Raw genomic sequence first — 24,738 nt, 5'->3', positions numbered from 1 at the left:
TCAGCGCACAGTGCACGTCGAGTCGCACGAGACTGTCTCTGCACACTGAGTGGCGGCAAGAGTTGCAGTTGAGGACACTGGCCAGTTCTGAACTTGGAGGCCACGAGACCCTCCTGGTCAGGACACAACGTCCGGCGCATGCTCGAGTGTCTTCTCCCCATTGACCTGCGCCGAACACGTGACATGTGTCCGGACCTAGATGTAGTGACCTACGGCATTATTCGCATACCTATATACACATATATGCATGCATATATGTATGCATATATGCATATACGTATATGCATACATATATGCTTACGTATATGCATACCTATAGGTATATATGGATATATGGATATGTGTCCGCATGGGAAGGGTGATGTGCCGATGCGTTGTGTGTGGGAAAGAAACAGGAGTGCGTGAACAGATCTGTGCATTGTGGACAGCTCTCTCCTCGGGTCAGTCCTTTTTGTGCCCACCGGCCGGACACGTTCCACAGGCGTCCTCCTCCTTCGACGTTCCCGTGGTTTTCCCGTAAGTCCCTTCCGGGCAGGCCACCTTGGGGGCACTGCCGCCTTCGCAGTAGAACCCGAGGGGACAGGCGGTTCGTTGCTTGTCGCTGCCTTCGGGGCAGAGGAATCCGGCGTCGCACTGCATGCAGCTGGCCACGGACTCGGCGTAGGCGTTGGGGTTGTACGTGCCTTCGGGACACGGGCGCGGCTCACGGGACTCCGCCGGACAGTAGTAGCCTCGAGGACACGCCGTCGCCGCAGTGTTGACCGTCGCGCAGTAAAAGCCCGCTTTGCACCCGACGCAGTCCGCGACGGAGGCGGCGCCCGTGGAGGCCGTGGTGGTCCCTGGAGGGCACCGGAGGGGCGCGTCGGTCCCCGCGGGGCAGTAGGCCCCGCGGGGACAAGGTTCGCCGAGCTGCACGGCGTGATGGGGCGGAGCGCCGTCGGATGAGGCGCCTGCCGGCGCGCCCGTCGGTCCCACCCCGAGCACGCAGATGAAGCCTGCGCTACAGGAAGCCTGGATCTTTCCGTGAGCACAGAACTTCGTGGTGGGGCACTCGAGACAGTCGGACGAAGCCGCGAGACCCGTCGCATCGGAGTACGTCCCGTCTGGACACGTCTTCTTCCCCTTCCCCGTCTCGCAGAAGAAGGTCGCGGGGCATCTGTGCGGGGCGCGCGCTTGCGCCTCGCAAAAGTGCCCCGCGGGGCAACTCTTGCAGAGCGCCGCCCCCTGCTCGTCCATGTAGGAGTGCTCTGGACACGGGGCCTTCGCCCCGCCGCTGCAGGCGTGGCCAGCCGGACAGAGGCCAGCTGTCCCTGTCCCGAGGGGTCGGCGAGAGATCTGCCCAGCCCCGCAGAAGAACCCGTCGTCGCAGATGCCCTCCGGGGCCGGCAACGCATACACCCCGCAGAACTGACCCTCTGGACACTCCTGACAGTCCTCGGCCCGCGTGGCCTTTGGCGTCGCGCTGAAGGTTCCCGGCGGGCACGCCTTGGGCGCCGAGGAGCGCGCGGGGCAGTAGAACCCGACGGGGCACTCCCCATTCGCCCCCGGGGGGTCTGGCGTCGGCGGGTCCGCCTGGCTCGCGCCTTGGAGACAAAAATACCCAGCTTGGCAGTCGCCGGCAGGAGCTCGGAGCCCCTCAGTGTCGCAAAAGTGACCCGGCGGACAAAGCTGGCACCAAGACGCGTCTGTCGCGTGCGTCGAGGCCGAGAAGGTTCCCACGGGGCACTTGGCGGGAGTGTGTGTCCCCTCCACGCAAAAGTGACCCGCGGGGCACGGCTCGCCTGTCCCCGAGGCCAGGCCTGTCCCCGAGCACACGAAGCCAGCGGGGCACTGGCGGCACTCCGCGAGGCCCTCGACGTCGGCGTAGGTCCCCGGCGAACAGTCGGTTCCAGCCGCGGAGCCGCGGGCGCAGTACTTTCCCACGGGGCACAGGCCGTTACGCGGCCTCGCCGCCGTGCTCCCCGCGACGCAGAAGAACCCGGCGTCGCACTCTCCCGAGGCACCACCACCGCTGCAGTAGCGGCCTGCGGGACACTTCATGCACTGCGTCTTGGACGTGGAACCCTCTGGCGATCCCGTGGTCCCTTGGGGACAGGGGATCGGCCCCGCACTCCCGGCGGGGCAGTAGTACCCTGCCGGGCACTTGGCCCCGGGAAGACAGGACGTGGGATCTCGCCCGCAGGTTGTGGGGTCTTGGGCGGGGGTTGTCGAGGCGCCCAGGCGGCAGTAGTGTCCCGCGGGGCAGTCCGTGGCGGCGTCGGCGTTCGCAGCCCCGTCCGCGGAGCATACTTTCCCTGGGGGACTGACGCAACGGCACAGGGAAAGAAAGGTGGGGAAGCGACAGAGGCAATTTTCCGATGTGTGTTGGCCCTTCCAGCTGGGGTTCCACTCCCGCTTTTCGCGCGCGCGTGGGGGACACGTTTCCCGGCAGGCGTCGGCAGCCAAAAGGTGAGACCGCTGAGCTCTGAAGGAATGCCAGTCAAAGAACGGGCTTGCAGAGGCAGACGATCTCGACCCTGTTCCTACTCGCATGCTTGTCTGCACTCGCACATCGCTTTTCGTTCTCCCGCTGACGTGACACTCTACGCGATCGGCGTGTCTCTCGTGTTTCACACACTCAGAACCATATATATATATATATATATATATATATACGTATGTCTTTCTGCACCGCTACGCATACATACATACACATACACATACATATACATACACATACACATACATATACATATACATACACATATATATATATATATATATATATATATATATGTACGTATGTATATACTCGTTTGTATGGCGTCACATGTGCACAGCCTTCGTTTCCTCTTTTTTCCTTTGCCTTGTTTCCCCCGCACTCACCAGGGCCGGCACTGAGAGGATTTCCAAATTCCCGTCGAGGCGCTGTGCGTGCCGACGGGGCACTTGACGGTGACGCCGTCGGCGCAGAAATGGCCAGCGGCACAAGACTGGACTTCGTAGCTGCCTCGAGGGCACCTGAAACCTGAAGCGGAGAAACGCGCAAACACGCGCAGACTTGAACAACGGAGATCCTCGTGATTTCGCAGAGGCTGTGCTGCCGCGGAGTCTGTGGACAAGAGACATGGAATGCCCTGAGCTCTATCGAGACGTGCGTCATACAGCTCCACGCTCCTCCTAATCTTTTCATGGTCACGAAGAAGTATACACATAATATAGACACACACACACAGATAGATACGCGGGCGTCTCGGTGCATCCGGGTATGTATATCTTGCTGCTTGCTTTGCTGCTACGACCTCCATTTCATTGTTTCTCGCTCTCGTATCTGTGTACCTACGCGCACCCAGCTCTTTTTTCATGTGCTCGTCTCTGCAGGGAGAACGCGCCCATCGCTGGTCAGGCGCGCTCGGGCGTAGGTGTGCATGCATACCTTCAATGCAAGGGAGGCATTTGGATTTGCCTTCTGCGGGTTGGTACTGTCTGAAGGAAACGCAGAATCCGAGACTGTCAGCGTAGTCAGTGAGAGCTTCTTCAGTGGGGGCACGCCTTTAACAGAGCCGCTCATACAGTGCACTTGCAGAAGCGATGCATCCCCTGCTGGCTCGCGAATACGCTTCCTCAGGTGAGTTGAGAAAGCACCAAATACCTCCGACGGGGATCCGGAGATGGTCGACTTGCAGTAGCCGTGCCTTGACTAGCTTTACCGGGAGGAGGACGGAGAAGAAACGGACGACTGTAAGGACAAGGACTCGCTGGACAAAATGCGAAGGACCAACGCAGTGCGCGTCTCACCCTTCGGGGCACTCGGTTGCATCTGCGGAGCCTGCTGGACACATGCTGCCTTTAGGACAGGGGAGCTCATAGGGCGTCTGAAAAAAAGTGAGCAGGCGCAGCAACACAGACAAGACAGAGCGAGAAAAACGAGAGCTTCGGTCTGGAGTGCCCCAGCAAGGCGCGCCGCGCAACGGGATTCGCCAGCTGCGTAGAGGAATGGCTCGCCGCCTCCGCGCGCGGCCTCAGGTGCGCCGCAGTCCAGCGCCTCTTTCCCCTTCTCTCTCGCTTACTCGCTGGCCGCCAGGGCAGTAGAAGCCAGCTAGGCACGGCCCAGTGACCGCCGTGAGAGCGAAGCCCCCGCAGTAGGATCCCGCCGTGCACGACTGGCAGTCGGAAAGCGCGCCTCGGCCAGGCGCGTTCGAAAAGGTACCTGCGGGAAATCCAGGGCGCGACAGCCTCTCCGTTGAGGGGCCGAAAACCCCTTCGCCGTGAGCAGGAAAAACGGTCCCCTCACGAGACGGGATGCGCGCGAGGCGGCTGAGGAGGTGAACGAAAATATCCGAGAGTGAAGAAAAAACGGACCCCTGCGCGGTCTGTCGCCTCCGCACGCCAGCCACGAGTCGCCCCGCCTGCCCTCACATGCTTCTCATGGATGCACGGGCCTTCATAGGCGCGTCTGATGAAGGCAACTACATCTCTCTCCGCCCAAACCTATATGTATGTATGTATGTATGTATGTATGTATGTATGTATGTATGTATCTATCTATCTATCTATCTATGTATATATATATATATATATATAGATGAATATGTATCTGCATGTGTAGCTATGAAGATTGACGTTGTCAGTAGACGTGCATGTGCATAGGTATATCTGTTTGCAGGCGAGCGACTGGCTGCGTATTTTGGGAATGGGGGGGCGGCGCGCGTTCTCGTCGCGACCTCCTCGCTTGCCTCTGTTTACCCGGTGGACATCTGACAGGGAAGGCGACGCCTTCCGGACAGTAGTAGCCAGCTGGGCAGTCCCCGGAAGTTAGAGCGGTGAAACAGTACTCGATGTCGAGAGCGCCCGTTGGACGCCGCTCCGTCGCTCCTCGCGCGCAGTAGTGCCCCGCGGCGCAGCGGCCTGTGGGGCGCTCGAGACCGTCGCCTTCGCAGTAGTGCCCAGGCGAGCAGGCGAACGGTCGCTCGGTTCCTTCGGGGCAGTAGAAACCTGCTGGGCACTTCTTCTGCGACGCGCCGCCGCAGTACGAGCCTCCGGGGCACTTTTTTGTGGGGCGCTCCAGCGGCGACGTGTCGCAGACATATCCAGGCTTGCAGGGAAGACAGCTCGCCTCCGAGGTCTGCCCAGGCAACGGCTGGTACGTGCCGACTGGACAGTCTTTCTTCGTCCCGTCCACCCCGTCGCAGTAGCTGCCCTGGAAACGCATGCAGGCGCAACGCGCGGGAACTGGGACGGCGGAGGCATGCACTGGAGACGCGAGAGCAGGGATAAACAAGGCAGTAGGGAGCCCAGGCCTCCACCGGAGACAACGCGACGACGGGCGACGCAGGGGCGTTTCCACTGCGCCTCTCGAGATCCCACGAAGGCGCCACGCTGCGCTCCTAAGCGTGCAGGATGCTACAGATACAAGCGCACAGCTGTGCGTAGCGGCCACGTTTGCGCACGCATGAATACATTGCATAAGTTTACATTTGCATGTGCATAGAGCGATATATAGAGAGAGTGAATGTCGGAACACGGAGAAGGCGTGAGAGAGGCGCGCGCGAAACGTTTCAAAGTGACAACGAACGATAGAGACACCGAGCGGTCGCTCCAGGGACAGTTCGAACCACCCCTCTCTTCCCCGCGAACCGAAGCGCGCCGGTGCACGCGGCCCTAAACTGTCGTGGAACCCGGCAGACTCTCTTCGTCAGAGCTCTGATGGAGTGACTGACCGTGCGACAGCGCGTCCGGCGGGCCATCGCGGGAGAGCGGGGCCACTCCACCGGGTGGCCGCCACACGCCTCGGTGTTCGTTCAGTCGGTTCGCGCTCGTCCAGGCAGCTGCGTTTCGCGCCGAGGGTCCACCTACCTCGTCACACGGCCGCGCCCCGTGATTTTCGCAGAGAAATCCTGCCGGGCACGGCTGACATTCGGTTTGCCCGTGCAGCGGCTGCCACGCGTTGATCGGGCACGCCTGGGGGCCTTCCGCACCCGGGGGACACTTGTGCCCGGGGGGACAGAGTCCGTTAGCGGGGCGCGCGTCAGCTGTCCCTTCTGCGCAAAAGTACCCCCCGGCGCAAAGCCCGCTGGGCTCCACAAGTCCTGGCGACGAGCAGTATCTGCGAGAGACACGGAAAACAGAGCTGCTGTCTTCTGAAGCGGGACGCAGTGAGGGCGGCTCTGCACTACGCGCAAGCTGGTGACAGAACGCGTTTCGAGAGACGTGGGGAGTATCTGGAGAACATGCAAATCGCTCTCTACGTAGATGTGTGTGTGAAGGCCACGTCCTTGCTCCGGGCGCGACTTTGGACACGAGGTCTCCCGTCGAAGCGTTCAGCCTGACCGTCACGAAGTCCCAGCAGATCCGCGTTGTGAAATGGGGAAGAGATTTCAGGAAACCCGTTGGGGTTCGGCAAGACACGTCCACGTCCACAACCTCATGCACATCTTTCTTTCTGCACGGGTGCATGCATGCGCCCTTATCTATTCGAGCGATATGGATCTACTCCCCGGAGCAGCTCCGAGAGGCCAGCGCGAAGGATGCCAAGTCGTTCCCTTACATGTGCTTGGAAGTGTCGCCCGCCCCCACACGTCGAGGCGGACGCGTCAAAGTCCCAAAAGCAGCGGCAGTGCTGAAGAGTGTGTGTCCTTCTCTCGCGGAGTCCGCGAACGTTTTCTGCCCATCCACCGCCTCGTCGTTTCCTCCGTTCGAACTTACGATCCAGCGGGACAGGGTGTGCACTGGTCCTCGGCGCTGAGACTTTCTGCGTCGCCGTACGTCCCCGGGGGACAGGGAAGAGGGTCCGTGTCCCCCGGACAGTAGCTGCCTCTGGGGCACGCGACGCCTGCCGCCGCGGTCGTCCCGACCGGGCAATACGTTGCGGGTTTGCATCCCCCTGTGGGCTGCGCGAGGCTCGGGCCTTCGCAGTACTGGCCTTGTTTACACGCGAAAGGGACGGCGCTGCCGGCAGGACAGTAGAAGCCTTCTGGACAGGCAGTCGCGTCGCTCTCGGAGACAACCCCGCCTGGGCAGTATGTGCCTTCGGGGCACGCGTTCGTCGGCGCAGCTCTGAGGAGACAGGCGCGAGGTCGCGGCGAGGAGGAAAGAAACACAAAAAAACGCTTCACGGAAACGATGAGGGTTCGAGGAGCGACAGAATGAGGGTTCGGGAACCAGGCGGAAAGAAGCGGCGGAAAAACACATGGAAAGGGAGGGGAGTCGAGAACAGTGACGGGAGCAGGAAACGAATGAAGCGGGAAAAACGCCCGTGGAGAGAGAAGCCACCGACGACGCGAGACGACGATGCTTCTGAATCTCCTCTCTGGAACGACTGAGTCTTGCCTCCGTTTTGTGGGGGTTTAGGACTAGCAATCGTAACGTTCACAGCTGAGAAGTATGCACGCCTGTCAACTTCTAGACCGACAGTCATCATGTGATGTGTGTCCACACTCGGTAACCTACGTTAGAGACGCAACCCACTGCTACAACCAAAAATCGATTGACCACCGAAAACCGCTCGGCATGAATCCACAGATTTGTTTTTGTGGGGGATTCTGGCGTGCTGTGCTGAAGCCGACAGACGGAACCCCTTCGCCCACGCGGACAGAAAGGAAATGAATTGAGCGCAAGGCAAGGAAAGAACGACCGAATCGAAAATCGGACGGTTTCCGTCACATCGAGGCAGTCCGCGCGTGCTCGGACTGGATCCTGCGATTCCCCCCTTTTCTCTGATCGGGCGCCGTGCCTTCGTGAAAGGAAGGGACAGTGGACGAAGGACGCCGCAGACAAGATAGGGACAACTTACAGGCCGGAGGCTTCACAGTACGAGCCGGGAGGACACTCGAGGCACGCTGAGACATGGGGGCCTTGTGTCCCCGACCCCACAGTTCCAGCCGGGCACTCCACCGCAGCGTTCACTCCTAAAAACGAGAGGAGAGACAGGCAAAAGCTTTTCTCTCCATACGAACGTCCGCGCGCGCGGATGCATCTCCAGCTGAAGACGAACAGAAGTATATACGCAGTGATAAATATTTATATATATTTATATATATTTATATATATTTATATATATTTATATATATATATATATAAAGAGAGAGACAGAGAGAGAAGCCTCGTTCTGGCCCAAGCATCGGCACCTCTCTATAGAAACACACATCAATTTGTTCGTCGATATATATATATATATATATATATATAAATAAAGAAAGGGACAGAGAGAGAAGCCTCGTTCTGGCCCAAGCATCGGCACCTCTCTACAGAAACACACATCAATTTGTTCGTCGATATATATATATATATAAATAAAGAGAGAGACAGAGAGAGAAGCCTCGTTCTGGCCCAAGCATCGGCACCTCTCTATAGAAACACACATCAATTTGTTCGTCGATATATATATATATATATATATATATATATAAATAGTGACACCCCTGTGTGTCCATGCAAATGCATTTCGGAGTATCTACACATGTATAGGAAAGCGAGTTCGTGACATCGTCTGTGTTTTTCCTTCCTCTCGTTTCTCCCTCTTCGACGAAGTCGGAATACTGGGAAACGTTCGCGAGGATGTTGTTCCTCTGTCCACGACTTGCATTGTGGCGATATACGGTCCGTTGGATGCCTGTAACTATCTCAGCATGTGCCTGATCACGTGGCGGACGAAATCACATGGCGTTCGAGTGTTTCCTGGAGTCCTGTCGAGTGTTCGGTTCTCTCTCGGCTGGCTGCCGTCGTTTCCGTTCCTTTCCATCTTGTCAAATCTCCTTTCGTTTCACCTGTGGGGCAATAGTGCCCAGCGACGCAGGTCGCCGAGAACTCCTCAGCTTGCTCCGCACACAAGAATCCACCGGGGCACGGCGCGCACGCGGCTGCTCCCGCGAGTTCTGCGAAGGTCCCAGGCGGACAGGGGCGAGCGGCGGAAGCCTGTTCGGGGCAGAAAAAGCCCTTCAGGCAGAGTCGGCCGGGCGCTCTGGCGACCGCCGTCCCGACGGGGCAAAAGTACCCTTCGGGGCAGGGGCCAGTCGGGGCGCTGATACCCGGGCGATCGCAGTAGAAGCCTGTGTATCCATAGACAGGGGTCCACCGGAAGGCATGCACAGAAAGGAAACAGTGTGTTGAGAAGGCCGGTCCAGAGAGGCTCTGGACGAGGTTCGACAGGGGGGGTGGAGACAGGTCTCGCCTTGAGAACGCCGCGGAAGGCAACACAGGCGCGACGCAAAACTCGCCCAGACACAGAGCCAGCCCGCGAAGATGGCATTTACGTGTCGTTCGTTTCTTTCTCTCTCTCTGGTTCTTCCCTCCATCGCCCGTCGCTCCCGTTCCCCCCCCCCCCCCCTCCGCGCTCTCCCGTCTCTTTTTTCGCGGCGTTGCTGCCGCTGTGGGTTCCGACTCTCACCAGCAGTGCACTGCTGACACGTGGCATCAGACTCCGCTTTCGCGGCGGGGCTGAAGGTTCCCTTTGGGCACGGCGTTGGCGTCACAGAGCCTTCGGGGCAGAAGCTGCCGGCTGGGCAGGGGCCGCTCACTTCCCCCACGAGGCTCTTGCCCGTCGAGACAACCTCGGGTGTCGCCGAAGTAGCCGCGTGGACACAAAAGTAGCCTGCGCGGCATTGTCCGCTCGGCTGCGAAAGACCTTCCGAACCACAGAAGCTCCCGGGGGGACACATTTTGCATTCGTCCCAATCCCGCAGGCCAGCCCGGTCTCCGTAGGTCCCCGCCGCGCAGCCGAGAGCCACGGGAACTCCCTCGAGGCAGTAAGAGCCTTGCGGACACTGCAGAGGGGCATGCATGCCTTCTGAAGGGCAATACGTCCTGCGAAAAAGCGAGGACGCTCCGACAAGAACACCTGAATGCGCAGACGGGCCCGCCGCCAGACCCTCCACGCATGCGGGCAACCGTAGACTTGTAACTCGACACAGAGAGAGAGAGAGATCCAGAGAGACTGTGCAAATGTCGCCTCTCTCTACACTTCCAGAGACTCAAGCGCTGGCCCGACGTCTGAAGACGTCTATGGTCCCGCATGGCGCAAAGGTTGGCGCTGAAGCGCAGGACCGAGAAAGGCCAAAAACCAATGTTGCGGACAGGAACCCACAAACACGCAGCTCAGCTCACACGAAATGGGAAGGCATGAAGGATTTTCCGTGTTGGACACATATACATGCAAGTAAAAACAGATGAGCAGTTATACTTATATATATTTATATATATATATATATAGATATAGATATAGATATAGATATCTGTAGCGCCGAAAGCGGCCGCAACCGCCTGACGGGTATATTCACCCCTGTATGTCTCGAGAAGTGGTGAACTCCATTCGGGCGGACGCGTAAGCACATTCGCGCGCGCATGCGTGTACACATAGGGCCTTTCACGAACGTGTACACAGAGCGGATCAGGGGCGGAAAGGATGCGAGAACGGACGCATGCAAAGGAAACTCTGGATGCTTCTTACCCTGCAGGACAAGCGAGGCATTGGTGCATGCCCGGGTCGGGTGCGAAGGAGCCGCGGGCACACGGCGTCTGCTTGGAAGCCCCTGCTTCGGCGAAGTATCCCTTGGCTGCTTTGTTTTCTCTGCCAGGAGGCAATGCAGGAGCAAACAAAGAAGATGAAGACAGAGAACGCACATGTAGGGGCGCTTTCGCGCGAAGGAACGAAGGACAGACCTTTCGTCCTGTGTCTTCCATTCAAAACCACTCGCGTTTTCCCGTCCCTTCTTCTTGGCTTCGTGCAGCCTCGCGACGTGGCGTCTGCGAAACGGACTGGGACGGCCTTGTTTCGCGGCGCGGCTCCGAAAGGGCCGTCTGCGCGTTCTCCTCCCCAGAGGGAAGGAGACACTTTTTGTTGGTTTTACGAACGAGAAGAGCGCTCTCCCCTCTCGCCACAACTCCCCAAGGCGCCCTGTGTGGCGTCGAGCAAACCGTCCGCTCCGGTAAACAAAGACACTCAAGATCTGAACCAGGAGTCGAACTTAAAGTATCTCGCCCCAGAAAAAGGTTGTGCTTCCCGGGAAAGAGCGACGAACTTTGAACTCCAGCTAATTACAGGCACCACTCTACCTTTGAGATATATTTCTGTGGAGAGTGCCTCCCGCGCGAAACACTTACGTTGCTCGGGACGATCCCTGGGGGCAAAAATGCCCGGGGCTACACTTCCCGTCTGGCGAACTGGAGCCGCTGCCTAGACAGTAAGATCCCGGCGGGCAAACCTCGCAAGCGTCTTCGCTTGCCGCGCCCTCGGTCGGGTTGTACTTCCCCGCCGAGCAGGGTTGGACGATGAGAGCACCCTGCGCGAAAAGCGGGTTAGAGCAGCAAGAAAAAAGCTGTGAGAAAGGGAGCGTTCAAAAGACGGCTTTCCTGCCGGCTGCGCACCAAAGTACCGAAAGCATGTGCTGTCGTATCCTGAGGTCTCGGGGCTTCATCCACCGTCTCTGCATCCGGAGATACATATATATATTTATATAGTTATTTATATATATATTTATATATGTATAAATATTTATATATCTGTCGACATTCGCAGTCCTACATGCAGTTGAGTGGTTGTCTATTACAGGACTTCAACGCGGCTCTCTCACGACGCTTGTTTCCAGAGGACATCTGCATCGCTACTCTCTTTTTGCGAAACCACGGCTGTGCGCCACATTGGTGAATAACGTTTCGGAGCATGTCGGGTACACGACACGATGGCGGTTTTTCCGGCACACGGCGCGTGGCTACGTGGACGCGAACACATCTAGAGACAGAGAAAAAGAGAGAGATCGGGAACCGCAACAAAACGGAACGGCAAAACATCGCACACTCACGGCCGGGCAATAGCCGCCCGCGGGGCACGGCGAACCCGTGACGCCGTCCGTCGGGCGCGGGTTAGTTGCCCCGCTGATGCAGAGAAAGCTGCAGGAAACTCGAACGAAGACAAAGGCTTTGAAAAGGGAAGAAAACGAAAGGGAGAGAAGCAGCCCACGGCAAGGAAAGCGAAACGCCAAGAAAGGCGACCGGTGAAGACGCCCGTTGGAGGGGGGGGATGGAGGGGGAGTGCAAAGACGGGAGGTATCCAAACACCCGCGAAGGGTCTAGAGAAGGCAGACGTAGGTCTACGTCGCCAGTGCATTCACAGAGGTGATCGTGACAAAATATTCTTTCACGTCTACAGATGTATATCTATATAGGCACCTGCTTACTCACGTCTGTAGACATCCATCCTTACATATATTTATAAATATACATATACATATATATATATATATATAAACATATACAGATACATTATCTATCTATATATATATATATATATAAAAACATATACAGATACATTATCTATCTATCTATCTATCTATCTATCTATCTATCTATCTATCTATCTATCTATCTATCTATATATATATATATATATAAACATATACAGATACATTATATATATATATATATATATGTAGAGGGAGAGCGAAAGACGAGCATTCCGGGGAAGTGCTTCGTTTCGTTCGTCCCTCGTTGTCTTTCCTGGAAATGGAGAGGTTCGGATGCGTTGTCCTACCCGGCGTCGCATTCGCCTGTCACTGAAAGGGCGCCTGGGGCGAGGAAAGAAAAAGAGAGGAAGCAGACCGAGTTTGTGGACGCGAGAGTGAAGCGCGCATGTACACCGGCTCAGACACAGACACAAAAATGGAGAAACCGAAAGCAAGGCAAACGTAGAGGCAACACTTAAGGGAGGCTATCCTGAATCGAGACAGAAGCGGCATCTGGTCACTCCGCTTGACGCAACACGAATATCCATCCTGACGCACCCACGCATACCTACACAAGTACACCTAAATGGTCATATACGCATATATATATATATATATATATATCAGTAAGTGGATCAAGACGGGTTGGAAGGGAACGCGGCGAGACTGAGTATCGACGAGGTCAGGAGCGGCAACCCCGAGGGATATCACGGGGGGACTCTCGAGAGTCGGAGAAAGTCGATGCCTCGTCGACGCAGTTGTGTCTTCACTTCGTTAAACGCGACGCACTTGTTCCCGTGCAGTAACTGCCTCTCGGGCACAAATCGCATTCCTGCATCGACGTCACTCGCTCGCTCAAGTTCATCGTCCCAGGGGGACACTTCGTGGCTGCCGCCGCGCCCTGCGGGCAATAGTGCCCCGTGGGGCATGGCTGCGGCTCCAGCGAGTTGCCTTGGGACAGATCGTTGGGGCAAAAGTAGCCTGACGAAAAGGCCCAGCGAGGCACATCGGCAGGAGAAAAAGACAGTCGCGGAGCACACCGGGCTGCGGGGAGAGGCTCTGGAGGTTGTCGTTTCTTGGGTGGCCGGAGAGAGAGACAGAGACGGCGTCGTCTCTTTCAAAATGCCAATGCAGCTTGTCAAGCTGCGCGCGCATGGAGCCGACGCGCGTCTCGAACAGATCCGTCACAGATTCGTCTTTCAAGAGACGTCTTTGTTGAAAGAGAGTCCTTGTTCACGCGTCTTTGTGCACGCATGCCTTCGCAGCTCCCGCCATCGAGTTGGCTACGCAAGAGTTTACTTATCTAATTCGCTCCAGGCGCCTTTCGCTTAAACCGAGTTGCGAAGGAATAAGCTGAACTCACAGCGAAACCCTCATCGTTTCCGGCAAGTCTCCGTCTTTTCGTTTCTCGTCGCACGCCTCTTCTTCCTCACCTTTTCCCCCTGCCATCTCTCCCTCTTCCGCTCCTGCCTCGTTTTCTGTACACACGTCCGGCTGTGTGTCTCTCTCCTTGTTTGCGTCTGGACGCTTCTGCCACGCAATTTTCTTTCTGTTCTCCCTTCCGTCTTCTCGTTTTTTTCGCGTTCTCGCTTTAGTCACTTGGCTCGGCTGCTGCTTCGAAGTCGCTCACCCGCAGGACAAGGGAAACAATCGGAGACGTCGGCACCGCCTGGCAGCCTCCTGCGAGGAGAAACGCAGAGCTCCGCTCGCCGCGCGAAATTTGCCGTCCCGCGCTCGCCCGCTTTCTGTGTCTCTCCAAAGTTCCCACTTCTGTCGAACTTTCGAAACGAAACGCGCTGGTAACATACGCACACACTGGCGCGTGTCTCCCTCTGTAAGGCCCATTCCTACACGTGTGTATATACACGTGATGCTGTTACATGGATACATCTACACGTCCCGACGCGACACAGTCGCATGCAAATAAAACGTATGTACGTACGTGCATGTTGGTGGCCAGCAGAAGGAGATCTACTCATTTGGTGAACACTTCCCCAACGAGAGAGATCTCCGTCAACGTCTCGTGGATATGCGGGCCAAGCAAGGCGTTGCGCAGAGCAATAGGCACATCTCCAGCACACTCATTCCGACACAAGGGGATGCCTTTTTAAAACGTATACAGATGTGTACATTTCAATATATATATATATATATATATGCATATGTGAACATGCATATATATATATATATATGCATATGGATATATTTTACACATGAATGCATCTGAGTATTTGTGGACCGGGTGACGTTTCCACCTGGAAGTCCCAGGAGGGCAAACGGCTCCTCCGTCTTTGGTTCCCTCTGGGCAGTAGCGCCCGGGCGGGCACTGCTGCGACGGCTCCGCTGCTCCGAGCTCAGCGATGGAAAACCCAGCCGGAGAAGGACGGCACGCATCGACTGTCTCCTGAGCCGACGCACACGAAAAAAAAGAACACAGAAAAACAGACAGAAAGATAGAAAGAAATCCGGTATGAAGTGATGTCCAGGTCACAACCAACCCCAACCCACGGGAAGACCTCGGCGAAGGTTTCCTTCCACCAGGGCTGTCGGCACACGTTGATCGACGCACAAAGACATTCATTGAAAGCGGAGTATAAATATACATGCACGCAGCCGAAATGTGTACCTGTATATATAGAAATATGTATATATATATGACTACAGGTTTTTTGACTCTGCCTGTGTCTGGATGTGATTTGATACGGAGGTCCATCCCTTCATTTGTCTCTACTCGCATACTTTGCTATCAAAAAAAAGGAGAATAGACACAACAATCTAGAGAGAGAGTTAATCAAATATATATGTATATATATGTATATATATGTATATATATGTATATATATGTATAAGTATATGTATATATATATATATATTTCACGATGTGGGCGTGCATGAGGGGCATGCGTCTGTGGATCAGCAAATTGTTTAGCCGCCTCACCTGATGCAGTTGCGGGTTGTAAGTCCCCGCTGGGCACTTGACTGGGTCTGGCGTCGCCTGGCGAAAAGCGGCAAAAAAGAAAGATTTTTGATGGGAAAAGAGGCGCGCGTGGAGACAGGAGAACACACACACGCGGCACGACAACGCATGAAGCTAGAAGAGACAGCGGCACAGGGAGAGAACAAGCCCGAAAACGGGAAGAACTGGGAGCTTCCAGCAGAGTGTGTTGCAGTTTGGCGCTTTCTCAAGGCTCCACCTTGCCTTTTCTAGACGCGCCTTTCGCTCTCTTTCTTCTTTCTTCACACTTCTGTCGACTCCAGGTTCCCTGAGGGGGAGACGCGGTGTGCGCTCGCGTTTTCCCGAGCTGGGCACTTTCTCCTTTCTCGCGCTTTCTCTTTCCCTTTTCTCTGCTTTCCGTGTCGCACGCTTTTCTCTTGAGAGAAACACTGTGGCGTGGCCTTAGCAGAGCGACGACTGTCCGACCTCGAGGTGGTGGGGGTTCTAGGTCTCATTACATTAGTGAATTCGAAGGACGACATGCCACGTTCGTATTCAGAAGAGAAGAGATTCGATGTGCTCGAGACAAACGGTTGCGGAGCGGCATTTCCCCAAGCTGCTTCCAACGGCAGAAAACGAACGCTCTCCCGCACCGCTCTCCTCCACACCGTCTTCCTCTCATTTTGCGCCCTTCTGTTTGTCTGTGCTTTTCGCGGTCTTCTGTGTGTGTCTTTTCAGTGCCACGATCGGGGGGAAAGGCGTCGAGAGCCCGCAAAAACAAGAGCCGTTTGGCGCTGGCCGGCAGCGTTTCTCTCCAGGTCTAGGTTTCTGCAAACGGCCTCTTCTGGGCAGTAGATCCTCCCCTAGATGCCTTATAAATAATCCTGTCTCCCGGCGCTCGGTTGCTTGGAAGCGAGAGTGTGCAGCATCTGACGGCTTCGCGGTCGGAAAATCTCCTAACTGGTGTCATTGTCGGTCACGTAAATCGACACGTGTGCTTGGCAGTTCGCTGTTTTTTTTCTCGGGAACTCCGTCCTCACTTTGGGACAGTAGTGGCCCCGGGGACACGGATGTGACCCGAAGCTCGGCTGTCGATCCACGCCAGACGCGCACCACGTCCCCGCGGGGCACGGCAACACAACTTGGTTCGCTTCGTCGCACGTCGAAGGACAGTAGTAGCCTGCTTTGCACGGCTCCACTTTGCCGCCGACAATCATCTCTCCCGGTTTGCTAGTGATCGCCTCCTTCGCCTGCGAGAGATTTCCCGCAATGCACTGCCCCGAGGTTCCTGATCGCGAGAGAGTCGAGGAAAGGAAGAGAGACGCAGCCAAGGGGAGGAGAGAGCGATGCAGAAAGCACTGAAAAGAAGGTGAGAGGAAGCGAATCAGGGGCGAGCAGAAGAAAGGAGAAAAGACGGAAACAGGCAACGGGGATGGTGAGGAGGGAAAGGGGGATGCCGGGACAAGCAGAGAGAGCGGCGAAAGATCAGGCAGAGGTCGAGGAGGAAGGCGAGCGCGCACGCCACGGTGAGCTGCAGGGGGCGAACGCATTTCGCTTAGAAGGGGAGACAAGCAAGAAGGAGAAGCAATTTTTGAGCACCGGACGAGAGACACAGGTAGGATGCATACAACCTGGCGAAGAAGCGCGAAGGCAGCGCGAAGCAATTCAGCCGATGGAGCAAGCGTTTGGGCTCTTCAGGGCGCTCTTGTTCGACCTGTCTCTGTTGCTTCACATCGGATGGATCTGCCAGCCCACTAGCGAAAGTTCGCGCTCTTGACCACTCTCTAGCTCTCTTCTTTTCTATTACTTTCCTGTCTTTCCGCTCTCTTTATGGATCTTCCGCCAGGGCTCCATTCTCGCTCTTCTCTGTTTTTTTCGCCGTGAAGCGACGGTGTGCACGTGATTTGGGACTGACCTTCGACGGCGCGCGGGAGTTTGTAGTCGGCGAAGAAGGCGCTGGTGATGGGGAATTGCCCGCAGGGACTGTCTGCGGGGCGCTGGGTCTCCGCCCAGTCTTGGCCCGTTGTGCTTGTCCACAGCGCTCCGCCTCGGCTCCGGAGAACGAAGACGCCGCCCAGCAGCCCAAAGTCGGCGATCGGCAGAGCGGCGGCGGGCACCGTCGCCCACGCCGCAAAGGCCGCGCCGCGATCTGTCGATTTGAGAACCCCCCCTGTCCACGCCGCGTACACGTCGGCCCCGTGGCGCACCAGGCGCACCACGTCGCCGACGGCTGACACGCGGCGAAACCTCCGGCCGCCGTCCCGACTCTGAAAGAGACTTGGCCCTGCAGCTGCGAGAACCACGTCGTCCTGGAGCACCAGGAGTGCATGCACTGCGTCGCCGACGGCGCTCGTCTCCGCCACCGTCTCGAAATTGTCTCGCGAGCAGTGCACGCGGGAAGCGTCTCCGACGCACAGGTACCCAGAGAGAGGATCCCCGGCCAGAACCTTCGCGGAGGCGACCGACGCGGCGCTCACTCGCGTGAATGACCAGCCGCGATCCCGAGACACCAGAAGGCCTCCGGAGGACGCGTGACCTGCGCGGGAACGGCCGGGAAGGAGACACAGCTGAATCTCCACGCAGCTACACACACACATATTTACAGGTGAGTATGAGAAAGTAGATAGATGGCGGTAGCATGGAAAAATATACAGACACAGATACAGGTCGGGAATGATACAGATAGGTAGAGGTAGAGATACGTAGACATCGAGAGAGGGAGCGATAGAGATAGATAGCGATATGCAGACGTAGATGTGTGTATGGGTGTACCTACATATATATATATATATATATATATATATATAGGTTCAGGTGTGGAGATAAGTGCATATACAGATCTACATATAGATGCAGATATACAGGTGTAAAGCGAAGGGTAGACAGGGCTACCGTGGGCGTCTGTTTGTAGATTCACGCCGCGACAATGTGTGTATAGGGAAAGGCAGAGTTGTGTGCAACGAGACTGCGTGGATAGCTAGGCGTAAATCGGCTCTTGGGCATTTTGACGGTTCGCGTGTGGATACCGAGACACGCACAGATGCATCCAGATAGAGATTGCTACCCCGCACGTGGAGTCGGTGCCCACATATCGTCCAGTCTCACACAGACACCGTGATCGTTTTTTTCTACTCAAGCGGGCAGGCCTGCCGGGGCGTACGGCCGCCGGGAATGTCAGAACAGGACTCGGACTGAACCGGCGCAGAGCCAGACGGGGCACGAGCGAGAGGAGACAAAAACGGAGGCGGCCTGTGGGAGCCTGACCCGCCCATAGCCGCCTGTTGGCGAAGCCCAGCAGCGTTGCGTCTCGAGGGAGATTGAAGACGTTGAAACTGTACAAATTGTCGACGGAGACGAAGCCCTGTCCCTCCTTGGTCACAATCCAAAACAGGTTGTCTCCTTCCACGAGGGACGCGAGCGCGTCCGAAGGCAGACCCCGGCCGTCCTCTTGTCGAACATTTGTGAAACGCGAGAAATCCGCAGTTTCGGTGCGACAGAGACCGCCGCCGTTCGTCGTGAAGACCATCTGGACACCTAGAAGCAAACAAGGAATCCGAAGAGAGGTGCGAAATGGACGATTGGGGAGGCGAGCTTCAGCGGCTTTCCCCAGTTCATTCTTGGCCTCAGAGTGGCTCTCTCTATGGCTAAAAGTGTCTCGTCCTTTTTCTGGAGACCTACACGTGTCCACATTCATATGCATGTATACGCATGTGCAAACAAATGTGTCTATTCCTAAAGGAAGAGATGTAGACAGGAATTCTGAAAACGTACGGAAGTACATCGAAAGACAAATGTGGAGTTGAAGGGGTTTCGAGACTCGCTGTCACGCTTCCGGTTAGCCGATCGGTCGAACGTCCAACCTGACTAGGTCCCAACAAGTATAGACAAGGTCAAAACCATATATATATATATATATATATATAAGTGGATACAACTCTTGGAACGAAGCAGCAGAATCTGTATAGGCATAGACGTAACTACATATGCGTATTTTTGTTGGCATACAGGCACATACGTCCATTTGCGTGCAAGTGCACATCCGGAGATGTGCATCTGTACACATAAACATGCGTATGCACTTGTAGGTCCGGAGACGTTAAGGCCCAAGCGTCGTTTCTCGCCTTCCCCTTACCCGCTTCGCGCTCCCACTCGCTTGCGAAGATTCGACTGGAATTGCCTGCAACTCCTGTGTTTATGCTGAACGAGTTTGGTGGACAAGGCTCAGCCGTGACAGGAAAGTCGGCGTCGCCTGGCGGAGTCACTTCACAGAAACGGCCTGCTGGGCCTGGGAAGAAACCGGAAGGGGGACGCAGCTGGAAATCCCAGGAAAAACCGTCGACTCTTTACGCTGCTAGGCGATGCCGTGAATCCAAGGGGAATGCAAACGCAGTCAGATCGTCAAAGGTTAAAGCGTCCGCTTCGCATCGCCTCTTCTGGAGCACGCCCCCTATACAGCCCTCATCCCACTGATGCCTACTCACCCACGTACGGATTCAGAAACAGTGTGGCTAAATGAAGCTACGCACATACTTATGAAGTTAACTACATGTGCGCGTAAACATGTACAGCCTGTCGACACATCCGTCAGCTCCCGTTCTGGCCCACATACCCATGTAATGCAATTGTGTGTGTGTATGTATACCTATATATCTCTATATAGATATATATAGATATATATCTATTCATATATATATGCGTATATAGCTTGATGTGAATGGCGGTTTCTAGCGCAAGCTGCGTCGGTGAGGCTGTGCTCGTGGGATGCGTTTGGGACGAGACGTACAGTACAAACAGTCTGCAGGCTCCACGGCACCAGGCTCCACGCCGTACATGCCGATAGGGCACTTTTGCGCCTTCGCCGCGTTCCCCCCTGGGCAGTAGGCGCCTGCAGGGAGAGATGCAGATACACAGGAAGATCTCCATTCACCTCGAGAGAGCCGTGAGGCGGTGTGTAGCGAAAGGCTCTCGGAGACAAGGCGGGGTTTGTGCATTGTTGGATTCAAATGAGCGCAGCACGAAACGAGGGAAACGAACGCCTGTCCGCCTCCAAGTCCTCTCCCACAACATCCGGACAGCCGTGCGACGGATCTACACGCGCATGCATACATGAACGCAGACCTTTGAATAGCTGCCTTTCGTTGGCTATGGACACAGCTGTGAACGCGGGCGCAGGCGCAAACAGTGGGAGCGAGAAGAGAACGGTCTGCGCACGTCGACGAAACCTCCAGGGCTCTCTGTGCGGACACATGTCTGGGAACGCCTTGTCTCGGGACATCCGCCCGGCCGGATCTCTCCGCCTGGCACGTGACTCGGCGCGCGATTCCCGTCTCACCTGCGGGGCACACGCCGTTGATCTGCAGGGTGTGGAGACTGCTACCCTTGGGACAGTCGACGCTTTCCGGGCACGGCACGCACTTGGTCACGTCTGTCATGTGGGGCGAAGGAACCGCGTAGGGCGCATGCGTCCCCGCCGGACACGGCACCGGTCTCTTCCCGCTGTCGCAGTAGTGCCCGACGGGACAGAGTCCCGGGCGAGCGCGACCTCCCGTCCCCTTGGCGCACGTGTGTCCTGCGGGGCAAGGCAAGCAAGTCCCCTTCGAGTTGCCGCCTGCCTGCTCGCTGAAGGTTCCCTCTGGACACGGATTCGCGAACGGCGTCGGGGTTTCTTGCAAGCAAAAGTGTCCCGGAGGACAGGGGACTGGCCGCACCGCTCCGAGGCCAGTTCCCGCAGCCCCGGGCGCGACCGGACTGCATGCGTCCCGGCCCGAAGCGCCCTGATACGTCCCGGCTCGGCACGGCGTCTCAAAGACGGCGGCAGGCGGGCAGGCGTGACCTGGCGAGCAGAGGTGATAGGTCCCCATGTCTCCGCTCGCCATGCGCCGCCCTCGAAAGCTCCCGGCAGGCACTGCGGAGAGGCGAACGCTGTCACCCGTCGTGCTGCACTGACTGAAAACACCAGAGACAAGGCAACCAGAGGCCGCGCGCGTGTGGACGCGGGTCTCAAGAGCGGCGACGAAACGGCGCTGGACGTGGAAGAACGCTGCGAAAAAAACAGGCGAGGAAGCACGAGAGAGACAGGAGACTGCAGGGAGCAGTCTTTTGTCTCAGAACACGCCGCCGGAGAGACAACGCCCTCGTGTGCCTCGAGCGGGACGGGGTAAGCCGGAAAGCAAAGGCCGCCTCTGTGAAAGGCACAAGACGCCTGGCGGTACGCGCGCGCGCTCGTCCACCCGGTGTTTTGGAACCATAACGAAACGCCTGAACCTACCATCCATGGCAGCAATACTCCGGCGCGTTCGCGCCAGGCATGTAGATCCACACGTCCGTCAGTGTGTCGGCATTTCCCAAGTTGACTCCGGCCCCAAGCGGAAGTTCCTGAGAGTCCAGAGCCGCCCGAAAAAAGAAGACATGGGAGAGAGGCAGGCAACCACAGTCTCAGCGAAGCGCTTGGGGGGAGCGGAAAGCGCACCTGCTCTTTCCAACCCGGTGGTTCTGAAACGTTTCCGTTCAAAAGCAGGCGCCGTCAAGACATGTGCACAGTATGTACGCCGCGGGCAAAACAGCAAAATGCTCTGCCGCAAAGCGTGACACCACCCGCGAACGAAGCGACTGGTCTGCCTGGATCTGAGCAGGCGAGCTCGGTGGTCGTCCGACTGGGAACACGTCTCCAAACGCTGCGCCGGGAGCCTTCCCTCGCGCAGCGGAATGCCTTCAATGCCGAAAGCGGCTGACAAGATGGAACCTGACAAGGTGGAGCCTGACAAAATGGAATCTGACAGGATGGAAACCTCCCCCCCCCTCACGCAGAAAGGTGGGCGTGAACCTCATCGCTGGGGAGAGGCGAGTGTACAGACACGAGAATGCACCGGTCGAGGGTGAGAGACGGAAGACAGAGAGACATGTGTGCCCCGTTTCTCCGGGACCCCGCCCGCCGCGACAGCTTTGTTTGGACCGGGATCCTGGCTCGGTCTCCCCTCTCTTTCTTCAGCTGTCTTGAACGCACGTTTCTTCCCGTGTCTCCCTGGCCTTCCCTCTGGGTCGAGCTCTCGCTTTCCACCGTCCTCTCACTCACTCCCGACCCTCCGCTGTCGACGCGCGAAAGACGCTTCTCCCCGATCCGCGTTCTCTTTCCGGGTCCCCGGCCTACCTCTCTCCCGCTCATCCCGCGTCGACTGCGAATGACGCCACTCGCGCTGAGGGAGAAGGGCGAAGGCAGCCGCGGGTGCGAGGCCTGCATCTGGGCCAGAGCGCACTTGAACCCGTACGGGCACGGGGGCTGCGCCGCGGTGTCTCGGTCGACGCCGTGGGGCTGAAAGAAGCCGGCGGCGGCCGCGGTCGGTGCCTTGGGGAAAAGGTTGACGTAAAAGTCCAGGGCGGGGAAGTCTCCGTGGGGCGAGCACTCGATCTGGTACGTGTCGCACAGTCGTGCAGGGGCCTTTGCGGACGCTCCGCGATGGAAGGGTTGCCCCGGCAAGTCGCGCAGATACATGTGTGTCCCAGTGCTGGCTGCGTAGGCGCCGCCGACGAAGGAGAGACAGTCCTTCCCCTTCATGCCTGGGGGCCGGAAGAGGCCGTCGGCTGTGCACACGAGTGCGCCCGTGACCGTCGGGTTCGTCGCCCCGGCGGCCGCGCGGTTCATCGGGACGGGATAGCACCGGGGCGAGCTGAAAAAGTCCTTGCGGGAAATCGAGCCTTCCGCGCAAGCGTAGTCGAACGGCTGGGACCAGGTGCCGACCAGCTGGACGATGCCCAGATACTGCGAGAAGGCCTTGCATTCGTTCGACGAATCGCCAGGGTACGTGTTGTTCCACCCAGCGTAGCAGTCCGTGTACCCGTATTCGAACATCCGCCGGTAGTAGGCCAGAGCCGGCATCTCGCTCGAGCTGTCGAACCGCTGAGTCGCCAGGACGCCGAACCCCTGGAGCGCGGGGAAACAGGCAGACAGCGAGGGCCACGTGAAGGAGCCTTCGCCGCAGCGGAACGCGTCCGTTTGCACCAAGTCCGGAAACGTGTTGTAGTCGTTCTCCTTCTCCTTCTCCACGAGAAACAGTCCCGGAAACTGCATGTACGGCGCCGTCTTGTCGCCGCGCCGGTACAACGGTTTGCAGTGAATGTAGCACAGAGTCGAAAACGAGTATCCCGCCATGTACATCCCCACGGCGCAGTGCGGACCTCGCAGCGGGTAGGGGTCGCCCCACCTGATAAGCAAAAGGACGACAGAGACGGGAGATGCAGGGGACAAAACAAACCCGATGTGCAGGAGTCTCAAACACACAAACAGACACGGCCCAAACGGTTCCGGGTTGGGCTCGACACTGGGCGAGAGTCGCCCAGGGCGCGGAGGCACGGATGTCGGCGTGCACCGGCCTCTGTATGCGGCGACACAGAGGCAGAGGGAGGCAGGTGAAAGCAAAGCGTCTCTTTATGTGATGGATCGACGCGCCGGGGCCGGAAACGTATAACCGATGTTCGGGCGGAGGCACGTGCGCAAGTGTCCGGTGGATGTCCGTCGTCAGGCTCTTGCGTGAAACGTACACCACACAAGCATCTGCATGCACTTGGGGGTATCGGCACGTGTTCAAGTCTCTGCGTGACAGCATTACTCGATTCGTATCAACCACAAGGACAGCCCGCTCTCGGATCGGTGGTACGGAACATCAAACACGATCCTAATTAACTGAGTCAAATAGTCCCGGGTTACACGTTCCTGCGCCGATTTGGATGCGACTTCGCTGAGTGCTCCCAACACGAAGGCTCCTCGAGAAGAGAACAGGGATGTGTTCCCGCGGAGACGGCGGCAAGCGGGGCTTACAGGGTTCCAGGCACTGCCCTATCGTCCATGGCCGCCTTCGCCAGTCGAGTGAACTCCGCAGCCTCTGACTCGGGGAATGCTCGCGCGTCTCCAAAACTGCGTCTCTTTGCAGAAGAGTCGCAGCCCTTGCGGCGATCGCAGGGGACACACGCCCCCGTCCCTCGCTCCTCCTCCTGCATTCCAGCGGGGCACTGGCGACCGCCTGGAGACACACGGAGACAGGGCGAAGCCCGCACAAAGAGTTGCGCGGTTTGCGGTTTCTCCAGCGGCCTTCCATCCCTACAGACAAACACCTGTTTGTGTCTATGCCTATGCACACATACCTACGGCCAGGCGTGCATGTGAATCACCAGGCATGTATGCACTCGAACTCTGGATGCTAAGATGCACGTGCCTAGACAGTGAGAGAGAGAGTTGCGCGAGGGAAGACAGAGACTTGAAGAGGTGAAAGACGTTGCATCTCCAAAACGAGGAAGGAGATAGAGGCGAGATGCATGCAAAGGGAGTGCATGCAGACAGACTGGGCCCCTGTAGGTGAGGCTGTTGGGCCGAAGATCTTCGAGGGACCAGGTTCCAAACCTTTTTGCCGCAAGAGACCGCAGTGAGGGAGGCACAAGGGCTAAGCGATTTCTCGTCCTCTCTTGGAGGAGAAATGCGCACAGACGCAAGGGGAAATCACGTGTCAGTCGGGATCCCGGAGGCTTCAGTGTTTTTGTGCGCAGAGGTGTGCGGAAAAGAGGAAACGTAGCAAAAAGGTAGCTGGGCGACGGGGAAACTGGAGAAAGGCTTATAGCCAG

General features: G+C 57.1%; 1 protein-coding gene across 1 annotated transcript in view; it reads right to left on the bottom strand.

Moving 5' to 3' along the window:
- NCLIV_002550 (hypothetical protein) overlaps window positions 1–24,738 on the bottom strand; it is a gene marked incomplete at both ends in the record, with an annotated part of 44,716 nt that overhangs the window by 16,676 nt on the left and 3,302 nt on the right. Inside the window, 28 exons of the mRNA XM_003879753.1 lie at window positions 462–2,302; window positions 2,866–3,007; window positions 3,416–3,465; window positions 3,778–3,854; window positions 4,050–4,189; window positions 4,726–5,179; window positions 5,836–6,085; window positions 6,685–7,035; window positions 7,772–7,886; window positions 8,745–9,026; window positions 9,365–9,780; window positions 10,424–10,543; window positions 11,077–11,255; window positions 11,775–11,862; window positions 12,503–12,536; window positions 12,984–13,175; window positions 13,825–13,874; window positions 14,450–14,598; window positions 15,133–15,189; window positions 16,170–16,417; window positions 17,045–17,696; window positions 18,290–18,663; window positions 19,262–19,414; window positions 19,913–20,014; window positions 20,462–21,075; window positions 21,398–21,504; window positions 22,202–23,327; window positions 23,942–24,143. Of these exons, the coding sequence (XP_003879802.1) occupies window positions 462–2,302; window positions 2,866–3,007; window positions 3,416–3,465; window positions 3,778–3,854; window positions 4,050–4,189; window positions 4,726–5,179; window positions 5,836–6,085; window positions 6,685–7,035; window positions 7,772–7,886; window positions 8,745–9,026; window positions 9,365–9,780; window positions 10,424–10,543; window positions 11,077–11,255; window positions 11,775–11,862; window positions 12,503–12,536; window positions 12,984–13,175; window positions 13,825–13,874; window positions 14,450–14,598; window positions 15,133–15,189; window positions 16,170–16,417; window positions 17,045–17,696; window positions 18,290–18,663; window positions 19,262–19,414; window positions 19,913–20,014; window positions 20,462–21,075; window positions 21,398–21,504; window positions 22,202–23,327; window positions 23,942–24,143 (8,565 nt within the window). The remainder of the gene's footprint in view (window positions 1–461; window positions 2,303–2,865; window positions 3,008–3,415; window positions 3,466–3,777; window positions 3,855–4,049; window positions 4,190–4,725; window positions 5,180–5,835; window positions 6,086–6,684; window positions 7,036–7,771; window positions 7,887–8,744; window positions 9,027–9,364; window positions 9,781–10,423; window positions 10,544–11,076; window positions 11,256–11,774; window positions 11,863–12,502; window positions 12,537–12,983; window positions 13,176–13,824; window positions 13,875–14,449; window positions 14,599–15,132; window positions 15,190–16,169; window positions 16,418–17,044; window positions 17,697–18,289; window positions 18,664–19,261; window positions 19,415–19,912; window positions 20,015–20,461; window positions 21,076–21,397; window positions 21,505–22,201; window positions 23,328–23,941; window positions 24,144–24,738) is intronic.

The sequence above is a fragment of the Neospora caninum genome, chromosome Ib (genome assembly GCF_000208865.1).
Source record: "Neospora caninum Liverpool complete genome, chromosome Ib".
Lineage (NCBI taxonomy): Eukaryota > Apicomplexa > Conoidasida > Eucoccidiorida > Sarcocystidae > Neospora > Neospora caninum.
This window is presented reverse-complemented; position numbering and strand designations above follow the sequence as displayed.